We start from the raw sequence: 22,915 nt of genomic DNA, 5'->3' as shown, positions 1-22,915 counted from the left end.
AGCGTTTATTTCTTTTAATTTTGATGATTATGGCTTACAGCTAATGAAAACCCAAAATTCAGTATCTCAGAAAATTAGAATATTGTGAAAAAGTTCAATATTGTAGACTCATGATGTCCCACTCTAATCAGCTAATTAACCCAAAACACCTGCAAAGGCATGGAGTCTAATGGAGCAGTTGGTTCATGTTGCTTTCAGGCACATGGAGTCAAATGTGTACGTCTGTTGGATTCCATAGTGTTATGGAACAACTAGGACAAGTTTATCTACAATTTTACCCAAAAAAATGATGCCTGAAGAGTGAACATTGTGGGAATTCTGGCAACTTTAAAATATTTTAGCATTTTGAAGCTCCTCTCACTCTAACTATGACATCAAGTGCTCTAGGTCTGAACATTCCATCCAATACACACCCATTATAAAATCTGAAAAAGGCTTAAATTTTCCTGAAACTTAAACTCTGAAGTCATGAAATCTGTGCTAGCTGTCAAAATGCCCATTTGGCCCAATATAGTCCAGGGTTTTTTTCACGTTTTAAACCTCAAATAATTTTTTTACGTTAAAGTATGACGAGTCAGTCTGGGCCCAAAACGCATTCATCTCTATGGGGAAATTTCTCGCCGTTTTTTCCCGGTTCCCGTGGAAACCGCTGGGCGAATCTCTGAGAAAAGTCATAGCACACGATTCCCGAACCAGGCCGCATGTTTTGATGTATTTTGACGCATGTGCTTGCAACGCTGCAGCGGGAGTTACTTTTGTACGGAAGAAGGAGAATAAGAAGAAGATTAACCCGCAGGATTATATACTTTGTGCTGTTGCACAAGGCTTTACAGCCGTGTTGCTACACAGCCACACAGAATGACAAAAATAAACATGGATTTTAAAGCAGCAAAGTACAATTTACTGAAAAATACTTTTGTCATCGGGATTACAAATTGGATCTGCAATAGAAAAGACTGTTCCGTCCCCACTGATAGAAAGATTCAACTTAATTGTCCAGATTGATCCAAAACCTGGAAGACACCGGCAGGACATTTTTTCACTTAAGGTTCATCCTGGGTCAAATTAGGTTAATTTGGCACCATAGATTATTTTTCTTTTATTGTTAAATCATTATAACTAATCTGGCTACTCTGCTGTCAGGAAGCACCAATTTTGAAATCAATCGTCTTTTAGCTTTATAATTGAAGAAAAAAGAAAAACATTTATGGACTAAATAGAAAGTAAAGCTGAATTTTACACAATTTTCTACACTAAAGCGAATGTAGAAATTCTTTCTGTGAGATTATTTCAAATTGAATTGCCTTACTTGACCATGCTGCGAGCTTTATCGGGGTCCATGGCACTGACTGAGCCCACGGCCACCCCAACTGCAGAGTCTTCCTTCACCTCCATCAGATAGCTGGCTTTGTCGAACAGCGGAGGCTCATCCACGTCGTCCACAGCAATCCGGACCGTGGCCATGTCCTTGGAACCAGATATAAAACGAGGGTCCAGCTGTGTGTTCTCCACCTGGATCTCTACTGTGTATGACGGCTTTTTCTCAAAATCCAAAGGCTGCAGAGGCAAATATAAAAAAAGAAAAAAGAAACAGGGATTTAAAAGGATCATCTCTTTGGCACTGAGCATGTTTTATGCATTTGGTCAGAGATATTTCAATTAACATACCGTCCTGATCTGAGCTTGTGGCTGGTAAACCAAAACTAACCTTTAGTTAGCAATTCTTTATTAGAAATGATCAATCTGTCTTTACTAACGGGCCATGTACCACAGGCCTTCAAACTAGCTGTAATTAAACCTCTTCTTAAGAAACCTACTCTTGATCCAGAGGTGTTGGCTAACTATAGACCTATATCTAACCTTCCATTCCTCTCTAAGATCCTTGAGAAAGCAGTAGCAAATCAGCTGTGTGACTTTATGCATAACAATAGTTTATTTGATGATTTTCAACTCCGTGGTGGCATCAGCCATCTTTTATGCAGTGGTCTGCTGGAGCAGCAGCATCTCAGCAGCAGACAAGAAGAGACTCAACAAGCTTGTCAGATCCAATGTTAACCTGTCTACATGATTAGCACAGCTTTCCTGGAAAGGTGACCAAGGTTAAACTAACAAATACAACTGTTAATACCTTATGCTCTTGATGTTTTTGACCTGGTTTATGGGATTTACAAGGCCGTGCTGGGGTGTCCACTGGATACGGTGGAGGTGGTGGGAGACAGGAGGGTGATGGCCAAGCTGTCATCCCTGATGAACAACACCTCTCACCCCATGCAGGACACCCTGGCAGCTCTGTGCAGCTCCTTCACCACCGGCTGCTTCACCCCCGGTGTGTGAAGGAGAGGTACCGCAGGTCCTTCCTTCCTGCTGCTCCCCAGCAGACCACATGACCACATGACAATAATAACATGACAATAAAAACCTGTGCAATACATTACACATTACACTGTGCAATAATAGTTAAAAATAGTTAAAATAGTTGTTTTTTTCTCTGTCTGTAAATATAATATTTCAGTTATTGTTGTTTTTTTCTTTATTGCTTATTTATAATACTTGTTTTATTTTATTTTTATTTAAGTTTAACATCAAGAAGTTGCAGGTCATCCAGGTTTTTATGTCCTTAAGACATGCTTGAAGTTTAGAGAACTGGTTAGTTTCGTCTGGCATCTTCTAACCTGTTTCCTACTAATTGTTCCTGTCCCTCTCACATTAGTGATTAGCTCACAGTTAAGTCCTTCTCTCTCTCACCTTGCCGACAGTGATGACTCCCTCCTGTGTGTCTTTGTCAGTGGAGATGTCGAACATATCCATGCCGTCTCCACTAACGATGGTGAAGTACATCTCAGCGTTCTTCCCGATGTCTCTGTCAGTGGCTAGAACCCTCCCAACTGGAGTGCCAGACTTGGACGACTCAGTAACTATGAACTGGTGAATACCTGAAAACACAGGAAATACAATGATCTGCATGAAATAAGGCTGGTGCTGCTTTTATGGAACCTCGCTCCCTCAATATGGTTGGGATACCTTCCGGGGCAGGCCACCTCTCTGAATTCATTACTTTAATGGCCTGTTTACATTTTCTTCTCAGATAAAGTCACATTCAGAATGTCTTGAGCCCTGCCTGAGGACACGTAGCCCCCTCATTAATTTGAAATAATTAATGTGTTTATAGATTTATTATGATTAGTTCTACCATGGTGAACCACAGCAGGTAGTTGGCAGCTAGGTGGTTCATCCTACAAGATGTGGTTGTGCTGGGCTCCCGACTGGATTGAGGTAGGGTGTGGGCGGGACCTCGATACCGCAGCTCTACCCCCTTATCACTAATGCGCAGATTTGTGCTCCAAATGATAAAAATTGCAAAATAACATTTGATTTCTGTGAGTTGGCCCAATGTAAATAACAATGATCTACATTCATTTTGACAAGCTCTAATGTTAGTAGGAGTATCTCACTTTCAAGCTTCACATTGGTTTACGAATGATTTTAGTGGCTACACTCAAATCGGTCAAGGTGAAGCCCTAGCAAAATGACCCGGTCACACCAATGCCCGTAACCCTTTTTAATGATATTACAATAATAGCCATTGTGATCATCTTTCAAGTTTTAAAACTTTTATACAGTGTTGTGGCATCTGATAAACCTTTCAACTCATTAATCTGTTAACCCAACTGGATTTTGGTCTTAATCCCCATTTAAATGAACACCTTGAATATCTTGGTCAAAGATTATTATAACATTATAGCAATATCGATTGTTTCAAACCATGTATGAATGTATGAGCAACTGGGACACAATTCCTTGAATTGCTTAGTAATCTGAAAAAGATCACATAATGGCTCTGACAGAGCTTGAATCATAGAGCATAGATTTGTTGTTTTGCCATGTTCAGGCTGTGTAGCTCTTGATTTGAAGAGTAAAGACAGCATTTATGCTCTTTGTAACTGTTAGTAGAAAGGGTAGCAGCATAGATGGGAAATCAATTGTCTAACAAATCCATGTCCACAAACTTAAAGGTGCCTTGTTGAGTTTTCTTGTAGACAAACAACTTGATGTTTTGATCCAGTTCTCCTCACCAAAACACATGATGTGTATCATTGTGGTCTATAAAACAAAAAGTGACTTTAATGATTTTCATCAAAACACTGGAGCTCCCAGAATGCCTCACCACTCCCCCAGGTGTGAGTGTTTAAGCCACCTAATTGAGGAAGGACTTAAGGGCTGCAGGAAACAGACGAGGCGAGCAGAGGGAGAGAGCACATGGCTGGAAGGAGCATTGAAAGCACACATGGACTGAATGGCTGCCTAAGGGAGAGGACAGAACCCGACGAGGAGGAACATAAAGGAAGAAGGCCCGGTAGCCGGTGGAACCGAGGACACTTTAAGTTGACTCTTATTTCTAACATACAGTGGGTACGGAAAGTATTCAGACCCCTTTAAATTTTTCACCCTTTGTTTCATTGCAGCCATTTGCTAAAATCGAAAAAGTTCATTTTTTTTCGCATTAATGTACACTCAGCAACCCATCTTGACAGAAAAAAACAGAAATGTAGAAATTTTTGCAAATTTATTAAAAAAGAAAAACTGAAATATCACATGGTCATAAGTATTCAGACCCTTTGCTGTGACACTCATATTTAACTCACATGCTGTCCATTTCTTCTGATCCTCCTTGAGATGGTTCTACTCCTTCATTGGAGTCCAGCTGTGTTTAATTAAACTGATTGGACTTGATTAGGAAAGGCACACAACAGGTTTTCTGTTTTTTTCTGTCAAGATGGGTTGCTGAGTGTACATTAATGCGAAAAAAAATGAACTTTTTCGATTTTAGCAAATGGCTGCAATGAAACAAAGAGTGAAAAATTTAAAGGGGTCTGAATACTTTCCGTACCCACTGTATTTCAGTTTAACAAACCCTTATCTCCGCTTTGTGTTGTTTTGCACTTTTGTTTGGATAGAAGAGCTACCTAAGTTGTTAAATTAGTAAAGAATAAAGCTTCATTTTTTCTGGGGACCTTTTGCTTTTTGCCTGTTTTTTGTTCAATCCCTTGCACCACCCCACCCTAGCCGCACTTGTAACCTCTCACGACGTTACAACAGTCATAGATCTTTGTATGAAGGTCTCTTGATGACTTTGCCATCCTGAAGGCTGTTTTGCTGCGGCTTTATTCTTTTTATTTTATATTTGTGGTAGATACAATTTCATTTGTCAATGATCCACTACTTTTTCATTTGCATATTGCTGTATTTTGACCAAAGGGGTTGTCTCAGAAATCCCTCTCAAGGTTTTTCAGTTTTTTGGGGGAATTTTTTTCTGTCCATGAAATGGACAATGTCGGAATTCCAGTACTATAATTCTGGGATTAAAAGATTCACAAATACGCCTGATTTAAAATAAAAGCTAAAAGAATCCCAACCTGAGTCAGTGAGTAGAGACTGACTGGTATTGATGAACAACATTCAATTCAGTTTATTTTGTATAGCCCAGAATTACAAATGTGCCTCAGAGGGCTTTACAATCTGTGCACATGTGACATCCTCTGTCCTTCCCTCACATCGGCACAGGAAAAACTCCCCTAAAAAACCCCTTTAACAGGGAGAAAAAAGGAAGAAACCTCTGGGAGAACGACAGAGGAGGGATCCTTCTCCCAGGATGGACAGAATGCAATAGATGTCATGTGTACATTGATAACTCCCCCTTTTATATGGTGAGTCAGTGAGAGAAGGTAAAACAGTGCATAGGAAATGGAAACAACACATAAACCTATACAAAGTCATTGACAAAGTTTGTCTCTACTTGAATTAAATCAAATGACAGCACAAATGCTGAATGAAGAAACAACATCTTTCTCCTGTCTAAGAACGTCATATGAAAGGTTAGACGGGTCGACAGCAAGAACAACAGAAGCCTTCTTGGTCCAAAAAAAGTAAATGCTGATGGAAGCCAGGCGCTGGAACAAAGTTTCTCCGCCAGACTGCTGACTATCATTTAAAAAAGTATTTCAATTTATTTTTTTACTTGTGATGTACTCCTTTGTGCTCTGTAATAGGCTAACATTGTGCTTTACCATCAGTTTTTTGTCATGTTTGAGATGGTCGTTGCTAAGAGTTTGCTCCTCATTGTGAAACACACACACACACAGCCACTCCTATATGAAAATAGCAGCTTGTTTGAGTCACTGAATGGAGTCAAAGCACACAAACATGGTAACATGAATGCAAGATAAGATGTCACTCTGCTGTATGAACCTGAGGCGCTTCCATATCAGGGATCTTTTCTTTGCTCAGATGTGTGTGCGTGTTGGTGTGTGTTTGTGTGCCTGCATACATTCCATCTTGGGAATTTAGTGGTGTGAATAAATTACTTGGGTGAGTTATTACATGCTGCTGTGACACAGCAAGCCTCATACATCCTGGCAGCTAGGCAGTGGTCAACTTGCCACTGTTTTGGTATACTTATATACTGTGTATGTGTGTAGCTGGAGAGAGTGAGATGAAGAATGTGCTAATGTGAATACACAGTTAACGCATTATCACGGCTGTCATCCACTATTTTATTTAACACAAAATAATAAAACAAACTTCATTACACATATTTACTCGTGTAAATATACTTCTTTGAAATTGGCCTAGTTTCCAGCAATCTGTTCACTTTGAGACACAGAAAAGAACCGGAACATTGAACTAATTAAAACTGTGTTTCAAAGCTGAAACCAAACTAAATCAACGACCAACCATCGACATACCAAACCAAACCCAGCCTACACAGCCAACCCATACCAAATGAACCGAGCCAAACCAAACTAACAAACCAAACCAAAAGAGTCAGACCAAGCCAAACTAACCAAAGCCCAACAAACACACCAAGCCAAACCAAATTCAACTAACAAGTCAAACTAAACCCAACAGGCCATACAAAGCCAAGCCAAGTCATACTAACAAACCAAACAATCCTGGCCAAACCAAACCGATCAGTCCAAAGCGAACAAAACCAAAACACAAATCATGCAAAAGAAAACAAGGTCATACTAAGTGAAGCAATGTGACAACAAAAAAAATAAACATAAACTGACAAACATGGAAGACAGACTTAAAAAACAGACATTCAGAATATAACATAAAGCAGTTACAATGATGAAATTATAAGGAAAGGAAATTGTGTGTGTGTGTGTGTGTGTGTGTGTGTGTGTGTGTGTGTGTGTGTGTGTGTGTGTGTGTGTGTGTGTGTGTGTGTGTGTGTGTGTGTGTGTGTGTGTGTGTGTGTGTGTGTGTGTGTGTGTGTGTGTGTGTGTGTGTGTGTGTGTGTGTGTGTGTGTGTGTAAAATAATTAAATATAAAAACGGGGTGGGGGTAAAATAATTAAATATAAATTGAAAAAACAATCATAGTATTGGATATCATATAATCAGAATCAGCTTTATTTGCCAAGTATGCTTACGTGTACAAGGAATTTTTCTCTTAGCGTAAATACATAGAAATAGACATATAAAAACTGAAACAAGGACAGCTGGTGGGATAAGGGAGGCATAAACATTTAACTTATATATACAAGTATAGTATATATATATATATACAAAAGTACGTATATAAACATAAAAACACAACAACAATGAAATGGAAGTACTAGAACAGAATGGAGGTAATTGTGCAATGGAGGTGCTATTGTAGAATGTCAGATTAATTTTTCATCAGAGTGATGGCCAGAGGAAAGAAGCTGTTCTGGTGTCTGGTTGTTTTGGCGGACAGTGCTCTGTAGCGCCTACCAGAGGGGAGGAGTTGGAACTGGTTGTGTGTGATGGGTCTGCAAAGATGTCTCCTGCCCGTTTCCTGATTCTTGAGTTGTACAAGTCCTGTATGGAGGGCAGGCTGGCACCAATGAGTCTCTCTGCAGACCTGACAGTCCGTTGCAGTCTGTTCCTGTCCAGTTTGTTGGCCGATCCAAACCAGACAGTGATGGAACAGCAGAGAACAGACTGGATGATGGCGGAGTAGAACTGAGTCAGCAGCTCCTGAGGCAGGTTGTACTTCCTGGGCCTTTTTTCTGATGGTGTCGACATTGGAGGCCCACTTTAGGTCCGATTTCTTCATCCACATTTCTTCAGCCACAATAAAGCTAGCTTTCACAGCTGAATCATTTTTGGCTGTAGCTTTTGTAAATATATTCTGCTGCAATTGCAGTCTGCCTTTGAATTTTTGGACAATTTGATGTCTGTTCTTGGAGGCTAAATTTAGAATACTTGGCTCCGTGTTTGGTGTCAAAATGCCGATGTAAATTGTATTCCTTCATCACCGACACTGCCTCATAACACATGAGGCAGTGAATTCATGTTTGAAGCACAAACATGAATTCGCTTTCCCATCTTTCATTAAATTGCCTTCCCTCTGCATCAATTTTTCTCTTCTTGGACATTTTGGGATTATTATTATTATTTAGTCAAACGCCGATATGGAAACACTGCCATCTAGCAGCAGGATGCCGTTATTTCGCGGGTCACATAATTGACATGCATTGTGGGAGATGTAGTTTATGGTCACTGTACACTGTAAAGCACCATAAACTTTTATTTTAAGACAATCATATGCCTTTCAAGCTCTCGCAGGCCACATAAAATGACGTGGCGGGCCGGATTTGGCCCGCGGGCCTTGAGTTTGACACATGTGCCTTAAGGTAATGTAACAACACGAAAGTCTCTTTCTAGAGCCAGTGTTTAGTTTGTCCTTTCTGGGACCTTTCTGCTGTAGAAACATGGTGGTGCAACATTGAGAACTCTGGGAAGAGGACCCCCTATGTAGATACAAATGGCTTTTTCTAAGCTAACAAAAACGCTTTTAGTTGCAGTTCATTATACACTAATGAAAACATAGTTTTGAAAATCCTATTCCATTTCTGCCAATTAATCCCTATAAATGTTACACACTGTTCCTTTAACAAGATGTGGGAAAACATAAGAGCTCCCCTGCCTTCTGAACTCTGAGTGTTTTTCATTGATATGCTGTTGTCTTACTCTGAGTGAAGCGGGGAGGGTTGTCGTTGACATCAGTGAGGGTTATGTTAACCATGGTGGTTCCAGTGAGCCCTCCTCTCTGTCCAGCCATATCTTTAGCTTCAATCACCACCTGATAGTGCTCCCTCTGCTCGCGGTCCATGTCCCCAGGACCCAAAGCTGTCCGGATCACACCTGAACAAAAGTAACACATGCTTTTGAATTATGCTCTGCATTTTCTCTTTTCACATTGCTTTGTCTTCATTCTCAGCCCCCCTTTTACCAAAATCCTATAAAATGTATTTGTTAAGGTGAAACTTAGGGTTACACAGCTGACCTACCTGTGTTTTTTTTGTTTTTTTTGTGGGCTGAATGAGAAGAGAATCTGCTATCTGTATCTTTTTACACAGCAGATGAAATCAGGCACCGACAACGGTAGTTCATAATCATCCGATATGGAAGTGGCAGACTTGGATTAACACATGATTACACACACACTAGTCAAAACACACACACTAGTCAAAAGTGAGGGGAAAAAGCAGAAAAGAAACTGGTCTTGTGAAGATGGATATCAATCATATGTGTGTTCATTAAGTTCATAGCTGGACTCAGGACTTGCTCAGCCAAGCTTCACATAAAGACTGGAAACATTTGGATACAGCTAGGCTCTGTCCAACGTAAAAGAGTGCTCAAGAATTCATATACATAAAAAAACTCAAATTAAAATGCTAAATTTCAATGACCAGTTACATCTGAATATCACCACACCAATCACTACACATCAACAGGTAGAGAAAAACATGTTTGCCAGTGTAATGTTCTCTAACAATCACGAAATGTATCGTTTTTCAAAGGTAAAGTGGGAGGCAACGCAGCACAAGTAAAAGCTCCAAAGTGGGTGGTGAGGAAATATGATCTTGTATCCTTTAATTATTGTGTCATAATGGCAAGCAGTGATGGTGAGGCTAAGCAGAATATTTATTTTGGTCATTTAATCTGACAGTGGCATTATTTACAGCCAAGTTTATTTTTTCTCCTTTTTCTTTTCACCCCAACAGGTGCATCATGCCATACACTGCCACCCACTGGCCAGCCATTGTAAGTGCAACACAAATTTCCCATACCCAAAATAGCCAACGGATGGCCAATAACACAGAGTAGCTCAGGGATATTTTGCCAATCTTTCTCTACTAGAAGATCCTTGCATGTGTGAAAACTTAAACAGGGTAAAACAGTGGTTAGGAGGGATATTACTCAAATTATAAACTTAACTTAACGGACATTTCCACAGTGGCCTACTAATTTTTGCTGCTCACAACACTCATACTTTATGAAATCCTGTTTTCATAAATTAATGATTTCAGTTTCACTTAATCATACTTGAGCTACTGTCAATTAAACTTCATGCAAAAGTTACATATTAATGTGTGCTTAGTTTCAGTTAGTCACTTAAGAACAGTCAAAATTAAGGACATACAAATACTGTTATATGAGCCTGATTCAAATAAAGTTCTCTCTACAGTAAGGGTAAATGGAATTAGAATTTAGAGTATGTTCGTCAAGTGAGATTTTTGATTAACAAAACAGCTGGCCAAAGAGATGCATTCTTGTGAAGTTTGTCCATGTGTGTTTGGATACTTTGTTTCCTAAAGAATGAAAAAGTTACAAGATATAATATTTCTCATGTTTATATCTATCGGCATCTTATGTGCTATTGAGTTGTGTACTGGAATTAATAGCCAACAACTCCATCACATGGAATGGGATTTAAAGAATGATTTTGTCAGACATACCTGTGTTTGGGTCCACAGAGAAGTACGGGTGTCCCTGGCTGATGCTGTAGACCAGTTTTGCACTACTCCCATACATACTATCATCAGCATCTGTAGCTGTTACTTGGATCACTGATGTACCTGAGAGATACACATAGACATGGCTATCACTGAAAAATATCACAAGATGTGGGTTATCTCTATGATGTTTTAATAAAAAGATAAATATTGAAAGTGATAAGAACGAAAACAAACATCCTAACTCTCGTACAGTTTTCCTTACCAATAACAGACCGCTCAGGCACACTGCTGGTGTAAACTTCTTTGTTGAACTTAGGCTCGTTATCATTGATGTCGTGGAGTTTGACAGTGAACTCAGTCTCTGGCTCCAGCTTTTGACCTGTCTGTTTGTTGACCACTGTGGCTCTGAGGATATAAAAAGCCTTCTCCTCACGATCCAGGCGGCGAGTGGCGTGCAGGTCCCCGATGTTCTCATCGATGACAAAGATGGTGCCGGCCCCTTCGCCAGACAGAACGTACTTGACTAAGCCATTTCCGTAGTCCTGATCCGACTGGAGCTGCAGAGGGACACACACAGAGAGGCTTTTTTTTATATATCTTCTAACAAGTACAGTGTGTGTATTAGAGACAGATATATCTTCTTCCTCTGAGTCTCAGAGCTCCATTGTTGTTAAAAATGCATCAGTGAGCCTCACTGTCCCACTGAGTTCCTTCATTACCATGAAAAAACACTCTGTAACTAGTTGTAATTATTTTTTACTCCATACCTCATACACTTTCCTTCTGAAACAAATACTCACTAGAGCACCAAATGTGAATTTTTACAAGCTACTGCTAACCTGTGCGGTTCACCAGCATTCTACTTCCTCAGTGGACTGAAATGAATCAACGCAATGAGCCAATTAATACATGTACAGTACAAGAGCATCTTAAACATAAACCAGACAAAAGTATAGTGCAGAGGCAAGTTACTACGAAAACAATAATTGCAACAGACTAATACGAATATAATAAGTGCTACAAGCTACTACGAATAGGATAAGTGCAGTAAACAAATACAAATTCACTAAGTGCAGCGAACTGATACAAAACAGTAAGCAACAACTAATACGAGTGCAGCAACAACTAATAACAGTGCAGATGAGCCAATTAATACATGTACAGTACCTCTGGTCATTTTTAATTTCCTGTGCCAGTGAGGCGCATGTAATTCTACAGCTCTATTAGAGTTTAGGGACAAAAAAAGACATGGCGGTTCAGCCTAATCAGAGCCAATTAATTTTTTTTTTTTAATGTAAACTCTCTGTGTATGCGGAAAGAGCTTCCTGGTGGTACATGGATGGACGGAAAAGAAGATACACAGTCTAGTGGATGATGGTGGCAGGTTTATATAAGACAGAAGCAAAGAAGAGGACCAAAAGTCAGCTCAAGACTGAGAAACAAAACAAAAAATCTTCTGAAGGGAAAAACTGCCACTGCAAATGAAGAGAGAGCAGCAGAAAGCCAGAGTTTGTGTTGCGCCTGAAGAAATAAACATCAATCGGATCTGCTGTGAGCTCTGCTGCTTTGACTTTGATACCTGCAGCAATAACCCGGCTCGCTCTCTCTCGCCTCTTGTCTTTGTCTGTATCTCTCTACCTAAAGTTGCTCGCTGTTCACCTTTCATCCCTGCCTCTCTCCTCCAGGCCAGGTGTTGGGGTGAAGCCTTTGATTACATGTGTGTGTGAGTGAACTATTGTAGCTGATACTTCTCCTACTACAACCTGTCGAGGGTGTGAGCTACTTACAAACACTGGCTTATGGCACAAACCATAAACCTGAACTACATTTAAATCAAATTTTATCAAATTCCACACAACTATACATACTGTATGTCCTATTTGTGTTTTAGCTCTGACTAGAGCCCCTATACCTCATTGGTAGGCCAATTATCATTCAGATAATCTGAATATGATTGTCATTTATAGAAATGACTGGGTGGCTGGATAATTGCTGTGTAATTAAGTAAGTTAAGTTATCATGCAAGTGATGGTTTGAATTTCAGTAATATAAAAAACGAGACTAAAAATCATCCACCATGCTAACTGCTCTGTGATTTCACTGGTAATGAAGTATTTTGACCTGATGATGACAAAAGATTTAAGTCAGGGGACTACTACAACCAGGATTTATCCTCTGGCACCCATGGTTATCTGGATGAAAAAAAAATATGAAAAAATAACTTGTTCTATTTCAAGTTAAACATAAAGCAGATTTTACTTAATAGCAACCAAAGACGGAAGAATTTCCATTATTTCTTTTAAACAGTGAGATTCAAAACAACACCACTGCAACTTCACCCGTTCTAACTCCTAAAACTAAAAATGTAGTCAGTGAGTCAAATATATAGACGCTTTTTTGTGTCTTCAGAAACCAGTGATGTGCTCTGAAAACATTTGCAGCCACTATATTGTATATATATTTCATATAGTCTCCTCTCCTGTCGCACCTTCTTTCCCTTCTACCTTTGAGAAGATTTAGGAACATAAATTTCAAAGACAATTTTTCTTGAGCCTTTGAGCCAAAGAGACTGATGCAGACGCAGTGATAATACAGTGTGTCTGATGAAAACATATGAGGAATAAACACTATGACAATGATCATAATGTCATTGATCACACTCAAAGTAAAAGCACATAAAGTATCTTAATATGCCGTCTTTCCTTTCTTTTCTGTGAGGTAAAATTACTCTTACCGTCAATAGAGTCTTGTGGCTTTCAAGAGACTGACATAATGGTTCCAGTTCCCCGTCAGCCCTTTCCGACGGGGAACTAAAGCTGTTATGTTGCTCTCCTCAAACTCACCAGATTCGCTTGACAAAAACACTAACCATATCAGCTATTTCAAAGAGAAATTCCAGACGTCCTTCTCCCCAGCAACGTTTTCCAGCTCCTCCTAGGGAACCCCGAGGCGTTCCCAGGCGAGACTAGATATGTAATCTCTCCAGCGTGTTGTGGGTCAACCCTGGGGCCTCTACCCAGTTGGATGTGCCCGGAACACCCCTAAAGGGAGGCTTCCAGGAGGCATCCTGATCAGATGCCCAAACCACCTCAACTATCCACCCTCCGAAGGAGCTCATTTCGGCCGCTTGTATCAGCAATCTCATTCTTTCGGTCACTACCCAAAGCTCATGACCATAGATGAGGGTCAAAACGTAGATGGACTGGTAAATTGACAGCTTCGCCTTATGGCTCAGCTCCTTCTTCACCACAATGGTCCGGTACAACGCCTGCATCACAGCTGACGCTGCAACGAACCGCCTGTCCATCTCAAGCTATATTTTGCCCTCACTCCTGAACAAGACCCCGAGATACTTGAATTCCCTCGCTTGGGGCAGTGACTCACTACCAACCCAGAGTGTGCAATCCACCGTTTTCAGGCAGAGAACCATGGCCTCAAGCCTGGAGGTACTGACTGTCATCCCGACCGCTTCGCATTCAGCTGAAAACTGCCCCAGTGCGCGCTGAAGATCACGTTTTGAGGTAGCCAAAAAAACCACATCATCTGCAAATACCGGACACTCTCCTCCCCCCGGCTGCGCCTTAAAATCCTATCCATGAAAATCCTAAACAGGACCGGTGACAAGGGACAACCCTGGTGGAGGCCAACATGCACTGGAAAGGTGTTTGACTTTGTGCCGAGTATCCGAACACAGCTCTAACTTTGGTCATACAAGGACAGTATGGCTCGTAGTAACAACCCTGGTACCCCATTTTACCTCAGTACTCCCCAGGGGACATGGTCTTAGGCCTTCTCCAAGTCCACAAAACAATGCAAAGTATTTTGGGGGCATTATTGCCTAGTTGAGGGAGAAAATTGTGTCAAGAAAGTTCAACTTAAAAAAAACAACTAACAAACTTAATTACATGGTCATATATGAACAGGTTTTTATATGATATTTGACCTCTGCATTTAACCCATCCTGCTCCTCCAATGAATCGCCACCTTAACGTTGTGGAGGGTTTGTGTGCCCCAGTGAGTCTGAGAGCTGTGTTGTCGGGGGCAATAGCTCGTGGTAGGGTCTCTCAATGCAAAGTGGTCTCAGAGGAGGGGCCACACTAAGAGAGATTCACAGACCCTGATGAATCGGCCAGAAAAGGGATGTCGCACCTCGCCAGCGGGAAATATTGGTAGGTATATGCTGTATAGTTGCATGAATCCTGATGACAACTTAAACGTAACCTAAAACTAGATACTACCATAGACTACATTACATGTATCTAAAAACACCACCGCACAAAGAACCCTAAATCTATTCATAGTTTTCAGTCACGTGACCTGCGCGGCAACCTGAAGGGCAAAAGAACAGGCCAAAATGGCGGCTAACACTGGATTCTCCATAGAGAACAAGCCGGTAAATTTTCCACCTGTTTCAATCCACAAATGTTTGAAATACCTTTCCACTGAAGAAAGACAAAGATATCAGATCAAACTGTATGTTTTGGGCACTTGCGATCTATAGACAGCACCTGTCGCCATTTTTCAGTCAATTAAATCCGCCACGTCCCAGCCCGAGCTTCACGTGTTAGCGATGTTTACATCTATCTTTTGGATAAACTTACCTCACCTTACTGTCGCCAGAATGAAAGCGTACAATAGTGTTTACAACTCCTATTTTAGCAACATCATATGATAAAACGAAATGATCTGAAGACAAGGGCTGTTACTGTGGGGAGCCTGTCCTGCATAATAACGACGGACCAGAGTGTAAATCATGAATCTGTAAAAGACGGTACCTTCACAATAGTTGTTTAAAGCTTGACGCCACACATTATAAAATATAAAGCTGTAAATGCAACGACTGTATGCAGTAGAAAGTTTAACTAAAGACTGATAACAGAAAGAAACTGCACATATACGTTTGAGGAGGTTTATTCAACACAGGACGCATACTTTCTGAAATATATACATGCATATTTTCAGCAGATATGATAGCTGATAATTACCTGCTTCTCATAACCAATACTGATAAGATAAATGATAATTTTACATTCCTGCATTTTGAAAATAAGTAGACATAACCTGTAGCTTCTGCACACCTTCGGGGAAGAAAGGCTCAGATGTACTGAGCAAAAATGGATGATTTAATTCCAACTGAATCAAATCTAACTGACATCATTGTCGATTTTTTTCTAGATTAATCAATTACTTGTTTGGTCTATAAAATATAAGAAATGGTGAAAATGTTTATGTCTTTCTCTCTTTATCCTCTTTTGGTGGCTGTGTGTGTGAGGAGACGGATGGAACCCAGTTAGGGTACAACGGGTCATCAGATTTAACACCTACAAAGATAGAAGATAGTTTATGTCCAACAAGTTAAACAAAACATAAGTTAAAGGTTTGATACCAATTCTGATACCTGTTAAAATCCCCCTCCCTTAATACAACTGCTGATAACTCTTCAGACTGGTAGTTAACCTTTACTATTACCTTCATTATATTACAACCTCAGTTCCCAAAACGTTGAGTTGCTGTGTAAAACGTAAATGAAAGTGTCTATTTTTACAAAAAATATATGTTTATTAGTCTGAGCATTAGCTCAACATTGTCTCTGTACTCTATTCAGTTGAAAATAAGTACTCAAGGATTTGCAAATCATTGCGTTGTGAGCTTATTTAAGTCTAACAGATCATCCCAACTCTCTAGCTAACGATAGTTAACATTTAGCGCAGCTCATCAAAGCCACTGAAGTTGGTTGCCTCGGTTTACGACAGCAAACCATGTCAGAACAATTACGTAAAGACATGACTCATTGCTAAAAATACAAAAACATACTTAACATACTCTGTGTTTACTTGATCTTACCTTTCATGAAGTGTTCGCTGAAAATATGCGTATACTTTGAAGGATGCCATCGTTCGCCCTCCACCGGGACGGAGGCATGTTTAATGGAACAAATCCACAATGTCCTCTTTTCAGGGTTTTATTTCTTGGACGGGATTCTGTAGATACACGGCCCAGGCTTGTCTCCTCATCCGTTTTGCATTTGATAGCACAACAACTATCCCGTATTTTGACGAAACAACATAAATCACTCGCTTCGTAAGCTGGTGGGCAGCGGAGGACAGCGATGTATTGCCCTCCAAGGGGCGTTCCCCTAAGGACGTTACGTCACGTGGAAACTATGATTAGCTAATGAAGGCCGATAGCTACATGTTGTAAATGACTCGATTCCTCTGACACAAACGGTTTATCACTTAGCAGTACTGTCTCTCTGAGTCTCACTCAACTCGAACATCAAATATGCAGGTTGTGCAAAAAACTGGCAACGACACTCTCTCTCACTCACTCTCTCTCTCTCTCTCTGTCTCTCTCATTCTCTCTCTCTCCTTCCCTCTCTCAGTGTCTCTCTCTCCCTCTCTCACCCCCCTTTTCTATCTGGCAACATTGCGGCTGCTAACTCTCCTGGACTAATGAACTAGGGACTGCCAGTTTTCATGATTTAACATCTTTATGTTTGACAACCATTGCAGCTGGGCTGCTTACTTGGCTCAACTAACAAAAAGGTGAACGCCACATTGCTATAGTGGTACCGGGTGCGGTTGTAAAGCTCGACTATCGTTTTTGCATTAAATATGAGTGTCAGCTATGAATGGAAACTCTGCTTATGTCTTTATTTTTCTTCAATGATTCAACCTGCAGTCTTTCAGCATTTCACTCTTTGCTCCTCAATACACTTTCTCTCCTGCTGCCCCTCAGCTCTTTGTCTTTTTATAGCTGACCTTGTTTTTTTCCCGTTGTGCTTTTGTTCTACCTGTCCCTCTTCTTCTACTAGTTTAACTACCTTTTAACACTGATTACTCTGAATACTGGTGTTTGTATCCATGGAGCTGGACTGGAATACAATCAACTCACCTGAGGTCCAAACTTGTTTGTTACAAGTTGTACTTGTATAACGCTTTTCTAGTCCTATAACCACTCAAAGCGCTTTAACGCTACATGTCATCATTCATCCATTCACACACATTCATACACTGATGGTAGGGGCTGACATGTAAGGTGCCACCTGCCCATCAGGACTCTAACTTATCATTCATACACTGCGGGAGCAGCCTGCAGGAGCAATTTGGTGTTAAGTGTTTTGCCCAAGGACACATCGACATGGACTAGCAGAGCCAGGGATCGAACAGCCAATCTTCTGAATTGCGGACGACCCTGCTCTACCACTGAGCCATAGTCACACTCTGAAAAAAATCATGCTCATGTTTGATTATGCTAAACACCATCCCTGCTAATCTGTCTCTAAACCATATTTTAGACACCAACGCATATCTGAAGCACCCAGCAAACCCCCTGCGTGAGGACACCTCAGCAGGGAGAAAAGTATGCTGACTCTGTCTTGCTTCTCTCTGATATTACCTCTTTCATGGCAAACTCCTGTTTGTTTTCGAAGCTTACTTTGTTTTGTGCTGCTGTCAGACAGCAGACTTCAGACAGAGTAGCACAATAGCTCACGCCATCTGGCTACTGATCAAACAGCACAGCTCCAACTATTACGTGTTGCACTGTAAGCTAACTTCACCAATAGAATTTCCCTGTATTAAAAATATCAGCTAGTTTGATGGCAAATTCCTACATTACCCCACAATCTCTACACAAGGTAAGTGAAGATTATAGACCTATTATTATTATTATTATTAGTGCAATAATACATCAGCCAAGTGAAGCCCTTAATGAAGCTTTAGTAAGGGCCTAAAAAAATTGAGATTTTGTAAATATATATATTTTTTTCTTCAAATAATTTCTATGTCGCACATTGTGCTTATTGTATTAACTTGTGTATGTTGATAGATTTCCAGTCATTCATTTAGTAATCAATACTTTCAAAATGCCTCAGAAACTCCACATTCAGACAAGCACAACACTCGCATTTATAATCTACCAGGCAAAAGATGGCCCTGAAAAAAACAGTGGCTTTGATCAGTTCTAGGTTATGATAAATAGCATGTACAAAAAACATCTTTAACCTCTTAAAAGTCAGACAGCTCGCCAGCAGGCCTGGCCACATTACTGTCTTTGAGAGGCTGGAGCCGGTTCAGTTTGACACCATTTTTGAAACTTGATGTCACTTTTTAAAATGATCTGTGGTGACCTATAGGATAATCAAAGCATCATGAAACTTTTCAACCACAAACTACAGGACCAAGTGGTTTCAGATGATGTGTGGCTTTTTTAGGTATATCAACATTAAGGGGGTTTCTGAGCAATTATTGCTATCAAACCGCCAAAGAATGCAATTCTTTCAGAAATCACCAAATTTTAACAGTTACCAAATAACAGCAGGTTTTTTCTTAGGTGTTCCTCAAGGTCTTAGTGTCTCAATGTGGTATTTTGTATTTGTATTTGCATTAATTCTTGAGGAGTCAATTTTTTTTTTAAGTTGCACCAAATCTGTGTAACAAATGGTATGAACCCAAAAAATGCTGCAACATCATAGCTATCATATACATCCATCATAGTGTTCTAAGCCCTTACTTACTTTCACAAAATGTTTTATTAATTAATCTATATTTCTGATTTATGACTAGAAAAATTTGACACACAATGAGCTGCCTCTTAAATGAATCTTTCCAGCTTTGAGAGAATGTCCACCACTTTTATGTAATGAGAAATGGTGAATGGACACTACATGTCATTCCCCCATTCACACCCATTTATACATTGATGACAGAGGCTACAATGCAAGGTGCCACCTGTCCATCAGGACTATCTGACCATTCATACACTGTTGCACAGCTTACTGGAGCACTTTGTGGTTAAGTGTCTTGTTCAAGAACACATCAACATGGACTTACTCCTCTGATTGAAAGACAACCAGCTCACCACTGAACAATTGCCCCATATATGGCATATACTGTTGATCTTTTATCTACTCCTGAACATCCCCTGTTCAGAGCTTGTTTTTGCTTTGGTGACAAGTTCCTGGACTAAATTGTGGCACTACTCAGGGGATAGTGCATGATTAGCAGAACTATCCTCAAGAACATCAGTAACCACCATCTGGGAAAATCAGTAACAATGTTGTCTGTTCCAGAACAGCTTAACTCACTTGCCCACCAAACAGTGCATAGAAATGACATAGTCGACTACTTGAGCGTTAAACATTATAAGTTTCAGTGCAAACACAAGGACAAAGTTAGTAGCAGACGTTTACAAGTCCCTAAAAGGTCAAGTCATGGGAAGCCTCAGGTCATAGATTGGTAAATTCCAGCAGTTGAACATTTGATGATATGATATATATTTGGGTGAAATTTCCCTTTAAAATAAAATATATATGTAAATGTGTTTCTGGCTTTTAAAGCGTGGAAAATACTAAGAGAGAAATAATTTGATATGTGGATATTTTTGGAAATGGGGGGATAGTATTGATATGTACAGTCTAGGCAACAAATGATACAGAAGCTATTATATATACTACTACTATATATGAGTACCTATTATACTTGCATTAAAATGTGTTTTTGGTGATCCTATTTCAATCAGAAAGTTCTTGAACGCAAGAATGTACAGATCCAATGACCAAGAAACCTCTGGATGTGGAATAGTTTGGTCAGAAGTTGTCGCTTTAGACTGTGCATAGCTGTGTTCCACCAGTAAATCCGTAGAAGTAGAGGTTGCAAGCTGGAAACCAAACAGGTTGCCTTGGCCATCTAACCCATCTATGAGAGATAAAATCGACAGAAGTCTTTAGAATTTGTTGCATTGGGTAAGTTTGAATTGTTCTTTCAAATCAGCTAATAAGTGTGTTTCGTGTCTTGTTTGACACGAAACACACTTATTAGTCTTTGTCCAAAGACTTTGTCCAACGACGAAGACAAACATTATGGGAACATCCGGAACGACGGCAAAAGCAGAACCAGCAGATCAGATACGTGCGTTAAATGTTCGCTACGTCAACAATACGGCAAAGGTGTTCAAATTTTGCTGTTTCCAACCATACAGCTTTTCTAAAGCAATACTTCAAAATGCTCATAAAGTATGTGGAAACACGGCTTATGTTAGGATTAAGAGATGATTATAATGTATGCTATTTTAAATTACTCCGGTGCTGTAAAGCTTTAAAGCGAGCCTATGGAACAGGACTTAGTAATATCAGTTTTTACATAGTCTGCCAATGGTAGCCATAAAGATCCTCACACTAGACCAGGTTAGGCTGTAGCAGTGAGAGTTCAACTTTTCATTTGTAAAAGAGAAACTATGGTATCTCCTTTCAAAAGTTACAGAATCTAAAAGCTAACAGTGTTATCTGTATACATCTTCAAATGAGAACTAGATTAGAGTTCTTCACTGGGGTTTTCAAAGCAGTGACTTACCTTAGGTTAGCACAGCAAGCTAATCAATGAACCTATGAATAATGTGAAAGCCAGCCTTAGCTGAGTCAATTTTAGCTGTGCTGTGAAGATTGGATATAACTGAAGGGGTTATTCTGGATTTTAAGAAGTTTCCTTCCGTGTTCTGCTAGTTAAATTAGGAACTATCAAAGCCACAAGACTTCATTGACAAAAAAACAATAACTTTACCTCACAGAACACTGGAGTCGTCTCGATTGGTTAGTTTGTTTGTGTTATTGAGTGAATTTCAGATCTGAACTAATGTGGCATCCACACAGCAGTACATTGCTTTCGTGCTGGATCTCCTGTCTGCCTCTCCAAACAGGGAGCAACCAAACTGCAGTTACTGTAGGTTATACACAGTGACTATGGATAAAGAATATGTAGCAACGTCATCATGCAGAAAACTATGTCAGATCACATGGGAAAAACGTTTTTGAGGGTTTTGGGAAAATAGTTTTTTTATGCCCAAACATACATACTTCAAACAATGTCCAGATTTGAATTCATGCTGATCACAACTTGGAAGTTAAATAATGATATAAAAACCTCAAAACACAATGGTTATTAGCAGTTATATTCAGCAGGGCTGATTCAGTATGCTAGCAAGCACCAAAGTCATGAGCCAAATGTGTAAAGAGTGATTAACTTAGCATTCATTTATAGTAATAAAAGCTTGCAATGCAGAAAATAAGAGCAAACATCACAAATGAGTGTGTTTCTAACTAATCAAGTAGATTTCATTTGAATCCATATGGGACTAAGTCAGCATTCACTGTAACTAAAGTTCAAGGTAGTGGCACACCTCTTACCTTGCCAATGTACTGGTAGCCGCTTCCTGTATACTCCTCCTGGAGGGAAAACTGGTTCCACATCCAGCCTCGTCTCACTCTTTTGAGCAGATTCTCTCCTCTGACCTCTTTAGTTCCCTCTACACCATCTGTCTCTATTTGACGTCCACTCAAAGACCAAGCAGTCAGGGTCAGGCAAAGACAGAGCCATACAATGCCCTGTGAGATAGTCCTCATTTCTCTGAAGGAAGTGTAGGATGAACGGGTCACAAATGGTTTATCTTCCCAGCAGGATCACCTTGAATTGGGAGATGTTCTATCAGTCCAATCCTTTAGGTGTTGACTGACTGGGGAAGGAGCTGAAAAATAGGCAGAGAAACAGAAATGTGAACATGAACATTGCAAATGAGGTTCACATTCAATAAGATTGCATTGTGAGGGCAGTTTATGGGTTTCTTGGCACCTAAACTTCTTGCTGCAAGAGTGAATTTTCTCCTTATTTATAAGCAAGTGTATGGTAAACAAACAAAGTGTGGTAAACAGAGAGAGCAGACTGCTTTAACATAACAGCACAGTGATCTAAGGCTACATCCACACTACTATGTTATCATTTTAAAACGCATATATTTTACAACTTTTACTCCTAGTGTCCACACTACTCTGGAGTTTTAGAACCCTAAAACAGAGACGTTTGAAACACTTCCCAGTTTAAAAACTCCAGAGTTGTGCTGTAATGTGGACGAACAGAAACGGGAACTGCTAACAACAATGACGGAGACACCTGCGTTCGCTACCTGATTGGGTCATAGCATTCACTACGTGTTCTTCCCTGATTCGTCATGCCACTGTTAACAGCCGTTGCCGACCTTGTTGTCTATACTAGCAGCTGTTGTGTAGTAAAATTCTGCATTTTAGAACCTTACTAATGCCAACATCTTGAGGAGGCAAGCTTTTATTGGAGCGATTAGTTGGTGGAATGA

At 40.1% G+C, this 22,915-nt stretch overlaps 1 protein-coding gene across 1 annotated transcript in view; it reads right to left on the bottom strand.

Annotated features, from left to right (window-relative positions):
* LOC129094145 (cadherin-6-like) overlaps positions 1-22,172 on the bottom strand; it is a 41,141-nt gene extending 18,969 nt beyond the window's left edge. The window contains exons 1-6 of the mRNA XM_054602184.1: positions 21,957-22,172; positions 11,037-11,331; positions 10,775-10,894; positions 9,003-9,176; positions 2,746-2,933; positions 1,310-1,557 (exon numbers count right to left, since the gene is read on the bottom strand). Coding sequence (XP_054458159.1) covers positions 1,310-1,557; positions 2,746-2,933; positions 9,003-9,176; positions 10,775-10,894; positions 11,037-11,331; positions 21,957-22,172 — 1,241 coding nt within the window. The remainder of the gene's footprint in view (positions 1-1,309; positions 1,558-2,745; positions 2,934-9,002; positions 9,177-10,774; positions 10,895-11,036; positions 11,332-21,956) is intronic.
* Positions 22,173-22,915: the final 743 nt, after the last annotated feature.

The sequence above is a fragment of the Anoplopoma fimbria genome, chromosome 8 (assembly GCF_027596085.1).
Source record: "Anoplopoma fimbria isolate UVic2021 breed Golden Eagle Sablefish chromosome 8, Afim_UVic_2022, whole genome shotgun sequence".
Taxonomy (NCBI): Eukaryota; Metazoa; Chordata; class Actinopteri; order Perciformes; family Anoplopomatidae; genus Anoplopoma; species Anoplopoma fimbria.
The sequence above is the reverse complement of the archived record's forward strand: the minus strand, read 5'-3'. Positions and strand labels throughout refer to the sequence as shown.